This window comes from Epinephelus lanceolatus, chromosome 12 (genome assembly GCF_041903045.1).
Source record: "Epinephelus lanceolatus isolate andai-2023 chromosome 12, ASM4190304v1, whole genome shotgun sequence".
NCBI lineage: Eukaryota > Metazoa > Chordata > Actinopteri > Perciformes > Serranidae > Epinephelus > Epinephelus lanceolatus.
Genome location: NC_135745.1, coordinates 15,460,011 through 15,477,267, shown reverse-complemented (window position 1 = coordinate 15,477,267; position 17,257 = coordinate 15,460,011). Strand labels below are relative to the sequence as shown.

Sequence of the window (17,257 nt, the reverse complement as noted above, 5' to 3'; positions counted from 1 at the left end):
TAACAACAATGGTGACCGGTATAGACAAGATAGACGCTGCTACCTAGACAGCATGTCTCATCAATATTGCCCGACATCGTAGTTTGTTTTTACTTTGCTCTACTCCACTCCTAAAACCCCAGCAAAACAAGTTTGTTGGCAAGACTACGCATCAGAGTGGACCAAAAATGACGTTAGATTCAGGTGAATATGTCTAGGAAGTTAGTGAAAATTGAATCCTCCTGACCCATGAAAATCTGTTAGAGTGGAGGCAATGTCGGACTGAAAATAGTACTGTGGTGTACCAAGTTGACAATTCTGTCTGATATCAGACAAGCTGATTGTAGCAGAGTGTCAGCTGACTTGGCATAAATGTAAGATGGCCCTGGCCCATGTATGGTCTCTGCATTTAGCTGTGTATTGAACATGTGGACTTCAAATCTGGAGTGAAAATCAGCTGCAGTTAGCAGCGCTCAGGTTATCTTTGGGCCAGAGTCAGCCAGGTACATCATTTATCATCAGTCTGACAACCTGGTGTCCTACAATAAGGCTACTATTGGGTCAAGGCATTTTGGCTACCTGGGATCACTTGTACTGCACTCTCTCCTTTAATTTGCTTTGTCAAGTGGGACAAAAGCAACCAAAGGAGCTAGTCATGATTTCAAAATAGCAGAGCTTGAAAGTGTCTCCAAACACCAGATGACTAAAGTATCAACCAATCATTCATTTATTATTATGGACCATCTTTAACTTGTGGAACTGCTCAGCAGCTAGCAGCCACTGGACATCAGCACCAGTTGCACTGGGCAGCTCCCATATGTGGATGTCAATTAAACCCCTTCCCGAAAAGAGTGAAAAAAGTGAAAGCCTTACATGGTGTGTGCAGGGACCCCTGAGGTCAGGCTTTAGCACTTCGTCATCAGCGAGTGGATCTCTGTAACGTGCGCATTGCCCGTCACTCCTCCGAACGAGGGATCCCTCAGAGTGCAGCATGTCACAGTTGGCACAGGAAGGCCTGAGCCCAGCACATTTAATTAGCCAAGCTGTCTTGGCATTGGATGGGAGGGGGGACACACACAGTGACGAGTCATCAACATCACCAAGGGCGCGGTGCTGCTCACTGCCATACTGCACATCAAAAACTTAACAGGATGGGAAAGAGACGCATGGGCGTTAATTTAGAAATCTGCCACTGGGAGATGGAGTTTTTATTGGAAGATCTAATTGAGTAATGCAGCAAAAATGAGCATGAGCAGTGACTGACCTTTCTTGTAGAAACACATAAGGCGTGTTCCTCTGAGGTTTTAATGTGCCGAACATGTGTGACAGAGATTAAGATTCAAGGAGATACACACACCTCACTGCTCCACATGTGTGTAGTTATCATTCAAGTCAATATGCCAGATTGAATGGAAAAAATGACTGTTGCTATGAAAAAAAAGCAAAGTTAGGAGAAACAGTTTGGAAGAAACCATTCTGACATCCCTCTCTGTAGCTGCATGCATGTGAGGAGCCCACCCCACCTCAGCTGTAGTGAGGAGAGCCCGGTCCAGGCAGCCAGCAACCAGCGCGTCTCTGCCTACCAATAGGCATGCTCGGCTCAGGCTCTGTGCAGTGCTCAGTCTCAGCAGCTAAAGCTGGGCGCAGGGGAACTGCGACGGCCGCGCCAAGCATCTTCCCAGGTATGCGTCTCTCTGCCGCTACGCCCTTATTCATTTTTGCAATGTTATGGCATCTTGCTGCATGCTGTTTCCCGCTCTGCTCAACACTGGCTTATTTCTAGGGAGGGGTTGCTGTGTCTTTTTTTGTGTGTGTATGTGTGTGCCTCACGTAGCTTCCACCGTAGCGCAGGGGCAGCGGGTCTTGGTAAACACTCACAGTCAGCGAAGACGCATCTGCAAAACCTCCTCGTTAACCGCGCGTCAACTTGCACACACCTCAAAATGTTCGCCCTTCGACAGATCCGCGCCGAGCCGCCGCCGCTGCCGCTGCTGCTGCCTGGCGAGGCGGGGATGTGCACTCACCGCTGCGCTGCGTGCATTTCTTGGGGAAAATTTGCAACGAGGTTATGATTTGGCCAAGCGGCTTTCGTCAAAACATGACCGCTGACTATATTTTCAACTTGCAGTGCGTGCAGGTAGAGGGTTTTTTTTCCTGGTAGGCGCTGGACTTGCGGTACTAGGCGAAGCAGGTATTGGGAGCGGATTTGAAAAATCATTTCATAGCAGTCAATTTTATGTAGGCTGTGCCATATAACACTGCAGCAAGGCAACAGTGGGTCATATTGTGCATATGCATGGATAGATATTTCTACAACATTGATATATTATTGATAGCTATGTGCTATGATACAACGGATCTATTTCAAATCATTATTCATTCATACAGTAAGTTATCATCCGGGGAAATGGTTTTAAGGATTTCATAGAATCAGGTGGACTTAGTTAAGACAAAGTGCTCTTAATCATGAATGTGCTGAACTTGAGGCTTGAAATGAGTTTGAATAAGGAGTTTTTTATGATCAGTCTGCTCTGTGGCGCTCTGTTATCCCTGTCACTAGGTAAGATGTAGGTACACTCCCTTGGCAGTTAGGGTGGTGCTGCCTGCTAGTGCTGATGTGTTACAGTGGCCACTACCTGTGCATGCAGTCTGCTAGGCCTGGCTGTACATTGGGGGCCTCCCTCCCTCGGCTCAGGGAGGGTGGATAAGTGGGTGGTGGTCAATAAAACAAAATCTTTAAAAGTTTAAAATAAATTTAGACTCAGCCTCCCAGTTGAAGTTTTGAGGGCGGCACGGGAAAGTTATCAATGAGAGCTCCATACATAAAAATTGATCCACACAGAAAAGGACTCAAATGGCAGTAAATATCAGCTAATGAATGACCTCAACGGCAACTTTTACAACAGCTGACCTTATTGTTAGTTCTCCTCGCACACACAAAACTATCATTTCCCTCAGCTCATCAGTAATGTGCATGTGAAAATGTGGTTGTGTGGTAATTATTAATGCTACTTTTGTTGTTGCTATGCAAAAAAGGCTCATGTGCTATATTTCCACTGCAATCATTTGAAGCTGTGACCTTGTCAAAAAGGGCCACTGTGTGTCTGGTTCGCTCTGCTTCTCTCTGATGAAACTCTGCGTTAAAGGAAGCTACTTTTCCATACGAGTCCATCTTCACTGGTTATGACTGCTCTTGCATTTGGCTAATTCAAGAAGCCCTTGAGTTGATTTTGTGCTGCATTTAACACACTGCCTATTCACTCCACTTGAAGAGCCAGGAATAGTTGGAGGACTTATACATCAGAAGCCCTGATTTCAACATGCTGATTTTTAATGTTATGTTAGGGTCTGCTTAGGCTTGGCTTATCAGTGGAAGTTACGATGACATTTATGAATTGGCTCATCCATTTCCACATAATGCTGTCCTTGAAAATATGGTTACACACACTGTGGTCTTAGGGTGGAGATTTTCTGCTGAGCCTTTTACATCTGGATAGTATTAATTATCTCCAGGCTACTGTACATCTCAGTGTTACAGTGAATCATACAGTATGAAATAAGCTCCCAGGCCAGGGGCAGCTCCTAACTGCAGAGTGGATAAAGTTATGGAGTGAGAAATGTTAAGGTCACCTTAAGGTCAAGAGAAGAGGAGGGAGTTTTTTCCAATTCATATGAATGAAATGGTCCTTTATATTAACAGTATTTTTCATCATTAATGTAATAGTAGCCAAAAAATAATAATTTACTGACAGATTTCTTGGTTTAGATGAACTTTTTTGGGGAGCTGTTTACAATGTGAGCTGCAGCGGTTAGACGATTAATAAGTAAGTCAAATAAAAAGACAATTAATTAGCAAAATTTGATCATTGATTCATTGTTTTATCGCAATTTAATGCAAAAATGCCAAATATTTGTTGGTTCTTGTTTCTCATATACATGGATTTTCTGCTTGTATTTGTCATATCTGACTGTAAATGAAAAATGCCTCTGTTTTGGACTGTTGGTGGAACAAAATAAGCAGTGTCAGGATGTCACTTTGTCACTTTGTCACTTTCTCTGGGAAGTTGGGATGGGTCTTTTTCACCTCCTTTTTATACATTTCTTATACTAAATGATTAATCATTAATTGTGAAAGCAATTATCTGATAAATCTATAATGTAATTAATTACTTAGTTGCAGCCCTAGCCTGGTTACTGTTAAACTTTATTAGTATTAATGGGTGTTAAACCTTTAATACCTCTTGCTGTAATGATTCTGTAGCATACACAGCCATTTTGTATTGTTACATATTAATTCTAGCAAACAACCTTTTTGTTTTTATTATATTTAAATGATTTGAAAGAGAATATCATTCCAGGACACTGTATTATTCTACCATAATGCATTAGTATTGTGAATTGCATAGAGATGAGCAGCAATTTTATTTTTTAATAGCTTTTAGGGTAGGTCAAAAACATGAAGAGGGACAGAAGCATGTCTCATGTAAGTTTATTTAAATGCATTCATTTCTTATTAAGATCATGTTGTTCATGGTAACCCAACAATATGAGATAGGTCAGGAAATATGCTTTAATTCATACACAGAGGAAAACACAATGTGCTGTGACAACAGGTAGTCTTCTGGGAACTTTAAGAGAAGTTTACTGTATTAACATAAAATGTTTTTCTGGCATCTTTGGTATAGATATTAATCTGTCTGTTTATCTTCAAAGGGTCAAATGCTATATTCAGATACATCTTAGTTCTGTCACATGACCAAAATCCCTGATTTATACTGTAACTGGAGGGGGTTGAGTCTTGTAGTTTCAGTTAAAATCAATAAATAAAGGTGTTTGCGTTGAACAAGTTTGGCAAATCATCACCCTAACTTAAAACGAGGAGTGGTTTGTTCGTCTATTTTAACACTCACGTCTTTGATTCAGCACTGTACTTGTCCTTTAAGTGACACTTTCATAATGCAAAATGAATAGCGAGCCACTATTCAAGTCCAAACATGATTAGCCAGAATGCTAATGTGTGCAAAGCCTTTGATCACTGTGTTACTGTTTTATAAGCCATCCACCGTCATCTCCAGGCAGGACAGACTGTTATAGCCACTAATTAATATATCAGACAGAGAGGGCTGCTTTTGCATTCACATACACACACAAACAGCAGAGGAACTCAGGGGAATAGATTCTTCACATAAAAACCTAAGTCTGCCTTCAAAAAGTCATAAAACAATATTCGTCTTTTGTTTTACCTACTTTGTTGCATTATATTTGAGCTAAAATGAACAATCAGTTACGCATCGAGTTGACAGACAGAAAATTATTAGTACTACCACTACTACTACAAATTTAACGTTAGATTAATTGTTCAATTTTTCAAGCAAGCATTCTTTAGCTCCCACTTCTAAATGAGGATTTGCTGTTTCCTGTGTCTTTGTTAACTGAATATTTTTGGGGTTTTGGACTGTTGGTTGAACAACACAAGCATTTTGATGATTACCTTTGGGAAATTGTGATGGGCATTTTTACTATTTTCTGACACTTCACAGACCAAACAAATAATCAGTTAGCTAAAACAATAATCGTCAGATTAATCATTAATGAAAATATCTATTGGTTGCAGTACAAATGATATTTCAACAATACAGTATTAGCAATTTTTAAATGTATTCTCCTTTATTTAGTATTAAAGACACTGTGACTACAGTCTGAGAGAAGTGTTTAAAACACAAAGGATAGATTGGTTGCTTTGTTGTTTAACAGATTTAGTTACTGTATAGCCATGCCTGTGGTGGCCTGTAAGTTTTGGTTTGGTTGGACTTGGTTTACAAAGTTGCACATTAAATAATAAATTAATAAAATAGGATGCATCAGTCCTAATGTACTTGTACAGAAATGTAGTTAAATGGTGAATATATACAATTCTAGAAGTAAGAATCACATTACAGTGTAACATGAAATCCAAGACAAAAAGAATAAAGATTGATTTGTTTTTGTTATAACTTAAACTTAAACTTTACGTTCTTTTCAGTTCATTTTAGTTTTTTTGTTAACACTGTAAGTGCAACTGGATTTTATAAATCTGAAAGAATCACTGAATCACTCTAATTACATGTAATAAATGTACCGGAATTTTTCTGATGCCATTACCAAAGACGAGGTACAGACAAATTACAAACTTGCACCATGCATGGTGACATGTAGCACAAAGACAAAGGGCATAATACGCTATGTTTAGTCATTTATATTGAATATTCAATTTCCCCCATGTCTGTGAGCATACAGAGTGGTTGCAGCTGTACTAAGTTACTAGGAGGGCAAATATATGATGCAAACTAGTTTGGAGGAGATCACCTTGAGACTATCTGCCACAGCTTTTCTCTTTATGCAATGTTAAAGAATTACTTTGTAGATTGTCTCATCTAGTGGAGGAAGCGCGGCATTGTCCACATGCCTAGATTTGTGCAGTTGTCCATGTGCTGCTCTGAGAGCCTCGAGAACAATAACTGTGATTGTGTTGACTGATGACGAATGTTCCGCCTGGAACCTCTGTTGAGGTTAAATCACATTTTCTACTGTATTTATCCCAGACAAAGGGTGGAGATATCATTATGTAGGGAGTGGTTTAATGGATGAGAACAACTCTAAATTGAGCAATTTTTATGTTACACAGTGGTTTTAGACAATTTGGAAAGGTGGTAAATTGTCTTTGGGAGGAAAGGAGGGTGTAGCAAGAATTCAGAGAGAATTGTCCATGTTCTGGAGAATAAAGTGGACTCCACGGTAAAAAAAAAAAGATGGGGTGTTAAATTGTGCAGTGTGCCCCTTAAAAACTTTAGTTGTACAATCCAGAGATACCCTTGGAGACACAATAATGTCTGCGCAAAAGGCTGTGTTATGTTTAGCACATGTTCATGTTTAATTTAAGAGAACACTCACTCAGTGTTCAACATAGCACATGCTGAAAAAGTAACGCATTAACACATCTGGAAGGGTAACACAAACATCTGCATTTTCTGACATCAGCTAGCATGTTAAAAAAAAATGACTCATCCTCAGTTTAGGTGCATGCAGAAATAATCTGTTCACATGTTACCTCTTCCCTCCCCTGTCCTCCCCTTAGTGATGGCCTCTGCTGAGCATCCGTGCTCCAGCTTCCACCAGCAGCACTGCGCATAAGGCAACACACCCACCTTTGCCCTCCTGCCCAGAAGTGAGAGAGACACCACCATGTACAGTGTGGAGGACCTCCTCATTTCGCACGGATATAAATTGCCCAAGAGCGGCCCTCCGTCTGCCACGCCTTATGACAAGCGCCCCGCTGATTGCCAGCGTGAACTTGTGGACAACAGGGCTGGCCGTGGGACACTGAACGGGTATGAGGCGGACCGGGGGGCATCTATCACAGGCATCTATGGCAGCAGGCAGGCACTGGTGAAGGGCTACCCCGCCACAGACAACGAAAGCGGGGAAAGGAACCAAAGGAGAAAAGAAGTCGGCATCGGTATCCTAGGTGACGCTCAGCCCTTGGGTGATTCTCTCGCCACAGATAGTGGGTAAGTGTTTTTTTTTCCTGTCTTTTTCGATCCCCCACACCCTTTACCTTCCCTTTTTTTTCCTCTCCCCCCCTTCTCACTGGGGCCCTTCAGTATTGCATGCAAAACTGAGTCTGCACTGCGCAGGGGTTTTTTTTTCCCCTCCTCTTCCCTTTCCCCTCCTTCCAGAGCTGCAGAACACTGTGGCTGCAGCAGCACCACTGACATATCTTATGCTGGGATATGAGGAATTATGAAAGGTGCCTTTGCGCTCGTTTGAGTTGTTTACATGCCTGTGCAGAGAGGTGGCTTGCGTCTCTATGGAGCCCACCCATGCACCGGTATCGTCTCCACAGCCTCCACCAGGCAGGCAGATGTAAACAGCAGCACTAGACAGAGAGCAAACTGAGGAGGACTGAACATGCCTCAAGACAGGCGCGTAATCACTCCACTGTAAACACTGGCACACTGAATCACGCCCAGCACGTGCTCTGTGATGTAAGCATGTTGCTGGGCAAGTGTGCACAGCGCGGCTCCCCTCAGCCATACAGTAGCATATGCTGCTGAGGATGATCCATTGACTTTGCTGCTTAAATGAATGAGTACAGTGACTAACACAGTGATGTAGTGCAGTGCAGATATGAGATGAAGCTCTTGAAAAGGGTAACTGTAATTCATGTTGACTTTTCTTTTATATTTATTAGACTGGATATTTTACAAACGTATATAGTAATATGTATTTATGATATATTTTATGGTTAGATTTTTATTTCTTTTTTATGTAACTGCTAACTGCAAATAGTGGCATTATGTGACTGTATCATAAATATGAATCAACTACCTTGAGAAAATACAATTATTGATTTATTTTATTTGAAAGACCTGATGGTTACATTTGAATTTCAACAAGGATTTCAAACCCACACTCCCTTTTTCCATTATGACTGACTGTCATCAGGGTGGCTTAAAACATGCCTGGATGTGACAGATGACCCACGGATATTCATGGATATCACAGTTTCTTTAGCTTTATTCAGCAACGTGGTTCCACCACACCAAGAAAATTACTATGACTGCTTGAGAAAATTAGAAAATTGAAATTACGGTGCAGTTTAACAAAATGACCCTCTTTGAACACAAAGAAGTGAAGCTCTGTTTTTTTGGACTCAATCTGTTATGATTAAGTACGCTGTTTCTAAGATAATTGTTTTGGCAGTGCAATGTGCATTACAGCCATATCCTGCACCTACGAGGTAAATTTGGAACCATAACTAAAATTATCTCCAGGCAGCACTGCTTTATCACACTACAGTGGAACCGCTGTTTTGAACCTGCCAACAGCCACTCGTCACATACTTGCCATTTTATGTTAAATTCAGCTGGCATTTAAAGAATTATATGAATCCTTGTTTTATTATATATTCGCCTTAGCAACAATCAAAAAGACCCAATTCTTCTGATTTTCTCCTTGATTATATTTTATCGCAACAGAGTAAAGGCAGATTGCTCTAAAAGTTTATTGTTTATTGGCAGGTCATAGTGAATTTCCTAAAAGAGCACAGTTTGATCTTGCTAATTGAGTTATGTGATCAGTTTATCAGAAGGAAAGAGGTACTTTTGCTATCAGATCAGGTAATGGAATGTTTTTGCTTAGACATTCTTTAAGAGCCAAAGTCTCTGTCCAGATGACCAGCTTCCACGATAAGGTCAGCACAATTTAATATGCAGATCATATTGCAGTAGCATCACAATTTCATGGTTTCTTCAAGGGACTTGGGAGCCGCTGACTCAAGCACTTCTGTCTCATATGTGCTGGCTCTCCTTGATTAAGTTGCGTTGGAAAGCCAATACTGCTAAAGCCAAAACACATGCTTGAGACTGCCATGGTCACAATTATCAAATCCCAAAAGGGTTTTGATGCTTTATTACATTATCATAGACACTGAGATAATGCTCATTTTGTTTTATTTTGGGAAAGTCTGTTCACTGCAGTTTGAATATCAATGAATCAGTTGTTTCTTTTTAGTGTTTCTTTTAATTATGGAATACCAGCAAACTCAATTATATTGTCAAATACATTAAAGAATATTGTCTTTCAGACACATTTTGTGTTTTTTTGTCCAAACCTAATGGCTGTGTGTAAGATGTCACTCACCTCTGTAACTACACAAAAAAATAAGTGTTTGCAAGTGTCAATTTAGATTCAGAGTCCACCTCGCTCTCATTCTGTGACACTTTGGATCTCTTATTCACACTGAACCTTTCTTTCTCTATAGGTTCTACGATGTTCCCAGTTTGACTTATTCCGAGCCACTGAGCCATGAGGAGAGGGATGTTTCCTACTGGCGGAGGCGAGGCCAGGACTTCAGCATCCTCCTGGACTATGCTGATGGGAGGGAGCTGAGGGCCTCTGCTGGCGCATGGAGGCCACAGGCCCTGATTGCAGCAGAGGAAAACAGAGCAGAAAGGCAAGCGCAGCAGCTATGGGAGGACATTTCCTGGCTAAGGGACCTGGACGCAGCCCCTGGTCAGCTAAGGGTGACTGGGGAGAGGAAGTGTCAAAGCCTCGGTACAGAGGAGTGGAGGCCTGCTGTGGGCCTGGGAAGGCAGCTCTCGGATGGGGACGGGGACAGGTGGGCTCAGGAACAGTACCGTCTGAGGACACCTGAGGGTTTTTTTCACCCTAGAACTAAAGCAAAGTCTCAGTCTCTCCCCAGGGTTTTGTCACCTGATAGAGGTGCTGGCAGAGAGCTCATTCCATCCAGGCCTAGCCTACCTGATAGACAGAGGATAAGCAGCACTGTCTTCTCTGGGCCCTATAGTAGGTATATCTATAGTGGTGCTGTTGTCAGGGACCGGTGGGGTAGGAATGCAGGGCCAAGCAGCCATGTTGCACTTTTACCAAAGCCCAGGTTCAGCAGGCCTCTAAAGCCTCCGTCATATGAGATTCACCAGCAGACTAGGGGTAGCGCAGAAATGCTTGCTATAGACCAGGGTGCCAAACAAAAAGAAAGGCCTATCTACTATCCAAGGGGTGGGGAGCTGAGACAAGACTATTTCGCACAACACTCTGCCATCACTGGAATGGAGCCCCCTGGCTACATCCCACCCCCATCTTATAGAAGAGCCCCACCCCCAAGATCAGTTTCAATCAATCGCAATGAAATGGCAAACCTGAGATGGAGGGCGGAAGCTCTGCAAATGCCCAGCTCCGATCCTGGAAGGTGGTTTTACAGACAGGCAGGTTCATGGCTGGAACATTATGGAGATCGTGCTGCATCCTATCGAAAACAGGTACATTCTGGACACGAAGAACAACCAGGTCACACCCGTCAATTACCCACTGAAGACCCAAGAGTGAAGCAAATCTCAGGAGGGCCCAGCGGAAGTTCTCTCACTGACTCAGACAAGATCCGTACCATCAACAAAGAGATTCCGCCTGCTAAGATTTTAGGACAATCTACACATGATAGTGCCTTTCCTCCCCAACAGGGGTCAGCTCTCAATACTGAAAGCCGCAAAACAGCTCTCAATGACAACGACAGCAGTAATCGTTGGTGCAACAGGGGATTGAAAAAAAGTGACAGTGTAGGTCCTGAACAAAACCGTAGTCAGTTTTTTCCTTCATCTATTCTGGGTAAACCACCACCTCCCCCATGCAAACCGGCTGACCAGGGTGTCTCTGAAACTGTGACTGAAGTAAAAAAGGTGGAACAACCTGAACCACCAGAGAAAGACAAAACCAAGAATCTAAAAAAGAGACTTAGTGAGACAATTTTTTGTTTGGTGTCTGTCCCTGTTACACCGCAGCTCACTGGGACAATCCGTGATCAAAATAACAACAATGAGAAGTCACCAGACCCAGCGGACAGTCCTAGTGACAACAAAACTGGCCATTTAACAAACCAAAGTCTCCAAAGCACATCTTCAGCTGAAGCTGAGCTGCAAGCACTAACTGGTAGCATAGCAAGCAGCAAAACAAGTAGTAGAGCGAGCAGCAAAATGTTTAAACGAGTACCCTGTAGACCCCCTAAGATAAACCATTACAAGGAGATGAAACTGTCGGGATCTTGGCCTGCAAACCAGTATCGAGACCAAGAGACACAAACTAGCCCAGAGGCCCAAAAACCTGCCTCTGAAAACAAGGAAGCACAACAAGACCCTGTCCCTCCCGGCACTGAAGTCCCTCCTGACAGCAGCGGTGTGGTGGGCACTGCCTTCAGTTTTCCTATAAAGGGAGTTAAGAGCCTAAAACTGTCAAGCAACAGCGCCTTCTCCTTGACTGCCACCTTCTCCAACCAGCTGAACAAGAGCACAGCTCAGCAGCCAGCAGTACCACCCTCAGGAAATGTGGAGGAGACCAAACCAGCAGCAAACAGTGGGCAGGAGGCATTTGAACCGTTCCTACTGAAACCGGCCAGTCAGCGTCCATGGGATGCTGTCAAAGAGTTGGAGACCATCAAAAAAGAAGTCCAGGATCAACAGCAGCAGCAGAGCAGCAAACAGCCCAGCGTTGATAAGTGTATAGAGGACCTCAACGAGGCCTACAAAGACATCTTGGAGCTAGGCACTGCCAGCAATAAAGTCCCAAATGGTTCTGTTCAAATCCCTGAGCGTATCAAAATCCGATTGACATCCGAACCTCTCAACAAGCCCAGCAGCCTTAGGCGCAGTGCAGTAAGCTGGTCTGTTGACCCAGAATACAGGGAAGTCAAGAGCGCCTTCTCCAGGCCTGCAACAAAGTCAGTAACCTTCAGCAAGCAGCTTAGGGAGGAGCTCCCCGTCCCACCGCGGGAGACAGGCTTCAGAGAATACAGGGTTGTTGCACATCTTTCGCGCAGACGGAGCAACGATGGGAGGACAGTGAAACTAGACCTGCCAGATGAGCCTATTGAGACACCTCTTTGTGACTTCAGTCCAACAACGCACACTGCAGCAGCTGAGGTGCCCTGGGCAGATAGGCAGCCCATGCAGGATGCCTCTACACTCACTAGTCCTCCTGATTATGAGGACATATGCCAGACTTTGCGCCACTCTAGAGACCCGACGGATGTCAATAAAGCGTCCGCAGGCAATTTTAAACCTAATGACGCAGAGACTCTTCAAGATCTCAGTGCTGAATCAGAAGAAGAGTGCCCTATTTGTAAAAGAGAGCTTGAGAATCAGATGAGACAGGGCCCATTGCCTCCACTTCATGAGGAGAACAGCTCAGACAGTTCAACCAATCAAAATGGCAGTCCACCACAATGCGCTGCATTAGAAAGTCCAGCAGAGGATATAAAAACTGAGGAGCCAAAGGACTCAAGTTTGAATCAGTCAGGGTCTGACCCATGTGCTGACACAAGGGAACAGCATTCAATGACACAGGAAAATGAGGGAAGGGGTGAAAAAACAGACAATGCTCAGGCAGAAAACTTGGACAATTTGTGTGCAGTTGATCCTGCTGAGAGCATACCAGCGGATGGAGCTACAGTGGATAGTGCATCCACAATATTAGCAACTGATGTGCCAGCAGACCCCCAAGTCACAGAGGAACAGAGTGTTAGTGAAACTAAGGAAGTAGAATTAGGAGAGAAGGAAGCCATTACAGGAGAAACACCTAAGGGAGGTGCAGTCAAACAGACTGCTGAAGTGAAAAGTGAGTGTGAGGGACAAGACAGTACAATGCCTGACGACAAGCAGGAGCAAGAAAAGAAGCCATTTGCTTTTCCAGAGCATAGATTTGGTCTACGGACTCATCTGGGGCGAGACCACCCAGGGTTACCGGAGTTTCCACCAGATAGACTGCCACTTTCAGTTCCCCCAAACCTAGACCGCAGGCTGTCTCTTAGCTTGGAGGGGGAGAGGAGGAGCAAGGGCCCCTCCCAACGAATGGAAGCACTGCAGACCAAGCTGGCTATTTCTCCAGGTCGCGTGGCAGTTGAGCGCCTGGCCCGGATGAGGGAGGTGGACGTTATGTATCGTATGAGGCGCCTCAGCATCAGGAGTACTGACTCTGGGGAGGGGGAGACAGAGGCAGAGGGGGAGGGCAAGGACGAACAAGCAGAGGAGCCCCACCCTGCTCCTCAAAGAGACAAGGAGAACGATCAAGATCAAGAGGTCACCCATTCACAGCAGGTCTCTGAGGAGACAGTGTTGCAAAATGAGGAGTCAACTCTCTCAGGTAAGATAAGAAAAAAAGGAGGAAATTAAAAATGAAAAATGTATTAGTTGAGTTTTAGAGTACTGTCTGTTCAGCTTTGCAAATTTACCCACATTTTGAAATTATCAAGGGTACACTGAAACATTTATTTCCCTTGTGGTTCTCAGTCCACACAGATTCAGTAGGCAACCAAATCTAAAAGAATGAGGAAAATACTAATGCAATTATTTAAAATATTTGTTCAATGCATTATGCAATTTCAATGTCCCTATCCACAGATTTATTATTCACGCTTAAGGATGACTGGAGACTAAACCATGAGTGAATGTGATAGTTCCATTTAAATGCAAAAAAAATATTATATATTGATAAGAAATTATAGGTGTAAGGCTATAGAGTGTTGCAGGAATGAGTTTGCATTTCAGTTTTCCTTAAAGTCAAAGGGGTTTTTTTGAATGGGTTTTTGGTTAGATGCCTGAAATACGGTCTGTGGTTAACAACACAAGCTTAAGAGATTTTAACATTTTGTTCTGCAACATAAACCACACCAGTAACTACCCTACTTGTGAATTTTAAGCTTTTACGCATCTTACAAAAAGCAGAAACAAGTGGCTAAATGAAACTATAGAGCGTCATCACGCTGAACACAGCTTTACAGCGTGGTGGTGACGTTGAAGTTATGTGACCTTGATGTAATTTGTTTATAGTCTAATGTTAACTTTTTCACTTCTTGTGATTAAAAACATTCAAGTAGAATAAACTTTAGTTGCTACAGATCTTATTTTCTGCAATAATCCCAAATTCAAAGGAAAAATCACGCTGTCTTTTGTCGAGGGAACCAGGTTGACGCTGACTTTAGAATTGACCTACAAAAAAAAATCATCCCTGTACCACTCTATTTGGCATATGGAGTCATTATATGCTACATGGGTCATTTTGACTGATTTTGTGCCTGAGGTTTTAATTTGTAAAGGAGACATCAGACTGTTGTAAAAGAGAGGACAGGAGCCATATTTATTTACTATTTTTCCATACTTTATGGGCATTTTGGGCACACAAGTGTGCATAAAATCTTAGGAATACACTGCTAATTTATCTCTGGAGGTTGCAAGTTATCAAAATTTAAGAGACTGTCAAGAGGCCTTGCTGTTGAAGACATCTCCACAAGATGGTGTCAGTGCCCAAAAATAGATCAAGTCTTCTACCCTGCTCAATGAATGTAAATCCATCACTGACATTTATGCCACTGGAATAAATAGAATGAATGCAAAGCATACTTGAAAACGCACATTTTACTGTCCTGTCAAAAGAAAATTATTTTTGACTTTGATATTGCTGTTTCTGTCATTTTTCTCTATTTTTTTGATATTGATTACCTTTTTGTGGTTTTAATAACTCTGATGGATAATATACAACACTAGATATGAATAAAAATACACCATTTGTGAATGAACATGTTTCTTCTTTACGTCCCAGAACCCCATGATCCCAGCCAAGTGGAGACAGTGTAGAAAGACTGCATCCATCATCTCCATCTGAGGTTTTTAGCTCCAACACTGTGACCTGGCTGCCTACTAGAATGCCTTCATCTCATCTTGACACTGAAATGGCCTTCTTGTCCGACAAGAGCATTGTGTACACCCTCACCCTCGGCGCTGCGTTGACTACTAAGAGTGCTGTTCCACTGCCAAAGGGAGGTGCCCCTTTAAGTTGTGGGGCAACTTCCACTTCGAATCCCTCCCCAGCCTTCCCAAACTGACTTCCCACTACCCCATCTGTCCTCCATCCCCAAGCCCATCCTCTTATAGGGTTTCTACTAGTTAGTCTTCTTGTAGTGGCTTGACCTTTCTATTCTATCCTCCCTATGCTTTTCTCATTGGCAGACATTATGCAATTCTGTCGTGCATACTAGAACTTCTGAAATGTCCATAGCGAATACAGTCGAGACATTTTTTGCATACTGAACGAATCTGTTTGTTTACGGGCGAGCTCTTAAGGATATGAATGTAAGCGTTTATGTTTAACCTGACGTAGACATAGAAGGGTTATTGTCATAAACCTGTTCTGTTGCATTTAAACTACACCAAAATAAACTGCGCATCATGACGTGGTGAGGCGACAGCTGTTTTAGAACTGGACATCACTGTCTCTGGCTCAAGAACTGTTTTGATTTTCAGACGAGATCAATCAGCCTTTCTTTTTTAAAGTTGATGACATTGTGCCCTGTCTCATTGCTTTTGTACACACTGCAACCATAACACATAGAGCTCTTCAGTGAAGAGTGACTCTACACCACATGACCTGATAGACCAGTGACCGATTATATGTTACATTGGTTCTACGCTGGAGAGGGAGTGTTGCCTTCTTTAACCAGATGTATGTTAGTCCTCTGATCAATCTGATGTATAGCTCCCATTTCCAGGTAATTTCAGGAAGCAATAAAGGCACGGATTGAGTTGGCAAATTTGATAAACCTTAAAGATGGAAATAGGGATATAGAACAAAAAAAAGAGATAGCTAGAGCAATATTGTTGTACAAACAGCTCAGTGGTGTAGTGGAGCTACCTGTAGGAACCATTGTCAGGAGTTTTAATGTGAACGTGTCATTGAAATCATATTACAGGGATATGGAATCGTGTCAGGGTATATGGGCGCTAAACGGGGGGGGGGGGGGGGGGATGGGTGCTTTACTTCATGATATATATCTATGTTCATACATCTGTATCGCAAAGAGACGACATTTCACGGAATATTTATTTTTTTTATCATCGAATTGTTAATCAGTTTGCATAATGTACAAAATAAAGTATATTTTAAATATTTTAAGAGATATTTTGTATTTAACCATGAAATTTTATTTCTCCACACTTAAATCAAGCTGAAAGTATCATACGTCTGTATAGTATCATATTAAGAGTATACATAATTTTTCTAGTGCTTTAAAATCTAACAGAGCGATTTCAGATGGGATGGCCCTGTGGTGTGCCTTGATCGCACGATTCGGATTCAGTGAGCGATAGGGTTCATCATTGCCAGTGTTGAGGTGATGGAAACGTTTTGATTGTGCCATGTTTTCCTATTTGATAGTGCTTTTTCATACGCTAACAGAGTCAATGTTGGACGCTCCTTGTGATATTTGATACATCAATCCATCTCAACTGTATTTCCTGTGTTGGTGGTCAGACATGACCTGTGTCTTATTTTTGTCTTTGTATGTCTTCCAATTCTAACCATGTATTGTTCTGTTGTTGGTTCCTCGAAACATGTTTAGAAATAAAATTGGGAAGTTTTTTTCTTTTCCTTCCTTCTACCCTCCCTTTCTTCTTCCCCTCCTCCTCCTCCTAACTTCCTACTTGCTTTCTTTGTTTCTGTCATTCCAGAGCGTGTTCATTTTGTGTAAAGCGTTCTGCCGTCCCTAACACATATTGCACTAAAGGATACAATGCAGCATGCTATTTTTGGCTAAAAACCATGAATTTGCAAAAAAAAAAAAAAAAAAGAAGTATGAAAAGTTTTTTTTAAAATACAGGGGTTTTTAATATATTAAAAGTCATAACTCAAAATCTAAATAATGATTAAAAAAATTGATAAAAACAAGTTTGCAGTTACG

At 42.3% G+C, this 17,257-nt stretch overlaps 1 protein-coding gene across 1 annotated transcript; it reads left to right on the top strand.

The window, feature by feature from the left end:
• The first annotated feature begins 1,512 nt into the window (after positions 1-1,512).
• Positions 1,513-16,296, top strand: jcadb (junctional cadherin 5 associated b). The gene is made up of 4 exons (XM_033649944.2): positions 1,513-1,661; positions 7,094-7,526; positions 9,782-13,668; positions 15,124-16,296. Exons 2-4 carry the CDS (start codon positions 7,201-7,203, stop codon positions 15,156-15,158), a joined length of 4,248 nt encoding a protein of 1,415 aa, XP_033505835.1. The 5' UTR covers positions 1,513-1,661; positions 7,094-7,200; the 3' UTR covers positions 15,159-16,296.
• Positions 16,297-17,257: the final 961 nt, after the last annotated feature.

Bases quoted from the DNA above. Each gene is read 5' to 3' on its own strand.
- jcadb (XM_033649944.2), top strand. From the start codon at position 7,201: ATGTACAGTGTGGAGGACCTCCTCATTTCGCACGGATATAAATTGCCC. The intron at 7,527-9,781 runs GTAAGTGTTTTT...CTTTCTCTATAG, and splicing joins TCTCTCGCCACAGATAGTGG to GTTCTACGATGTTCCCAGTT. The intron at 13,669-15,123 runs GTAAGATAAGAA...TTTACGTCCCAG, and splicing joins TGAGGAGTCAACTCTCTCAG to AACCCCATGATCCCAGCCAA.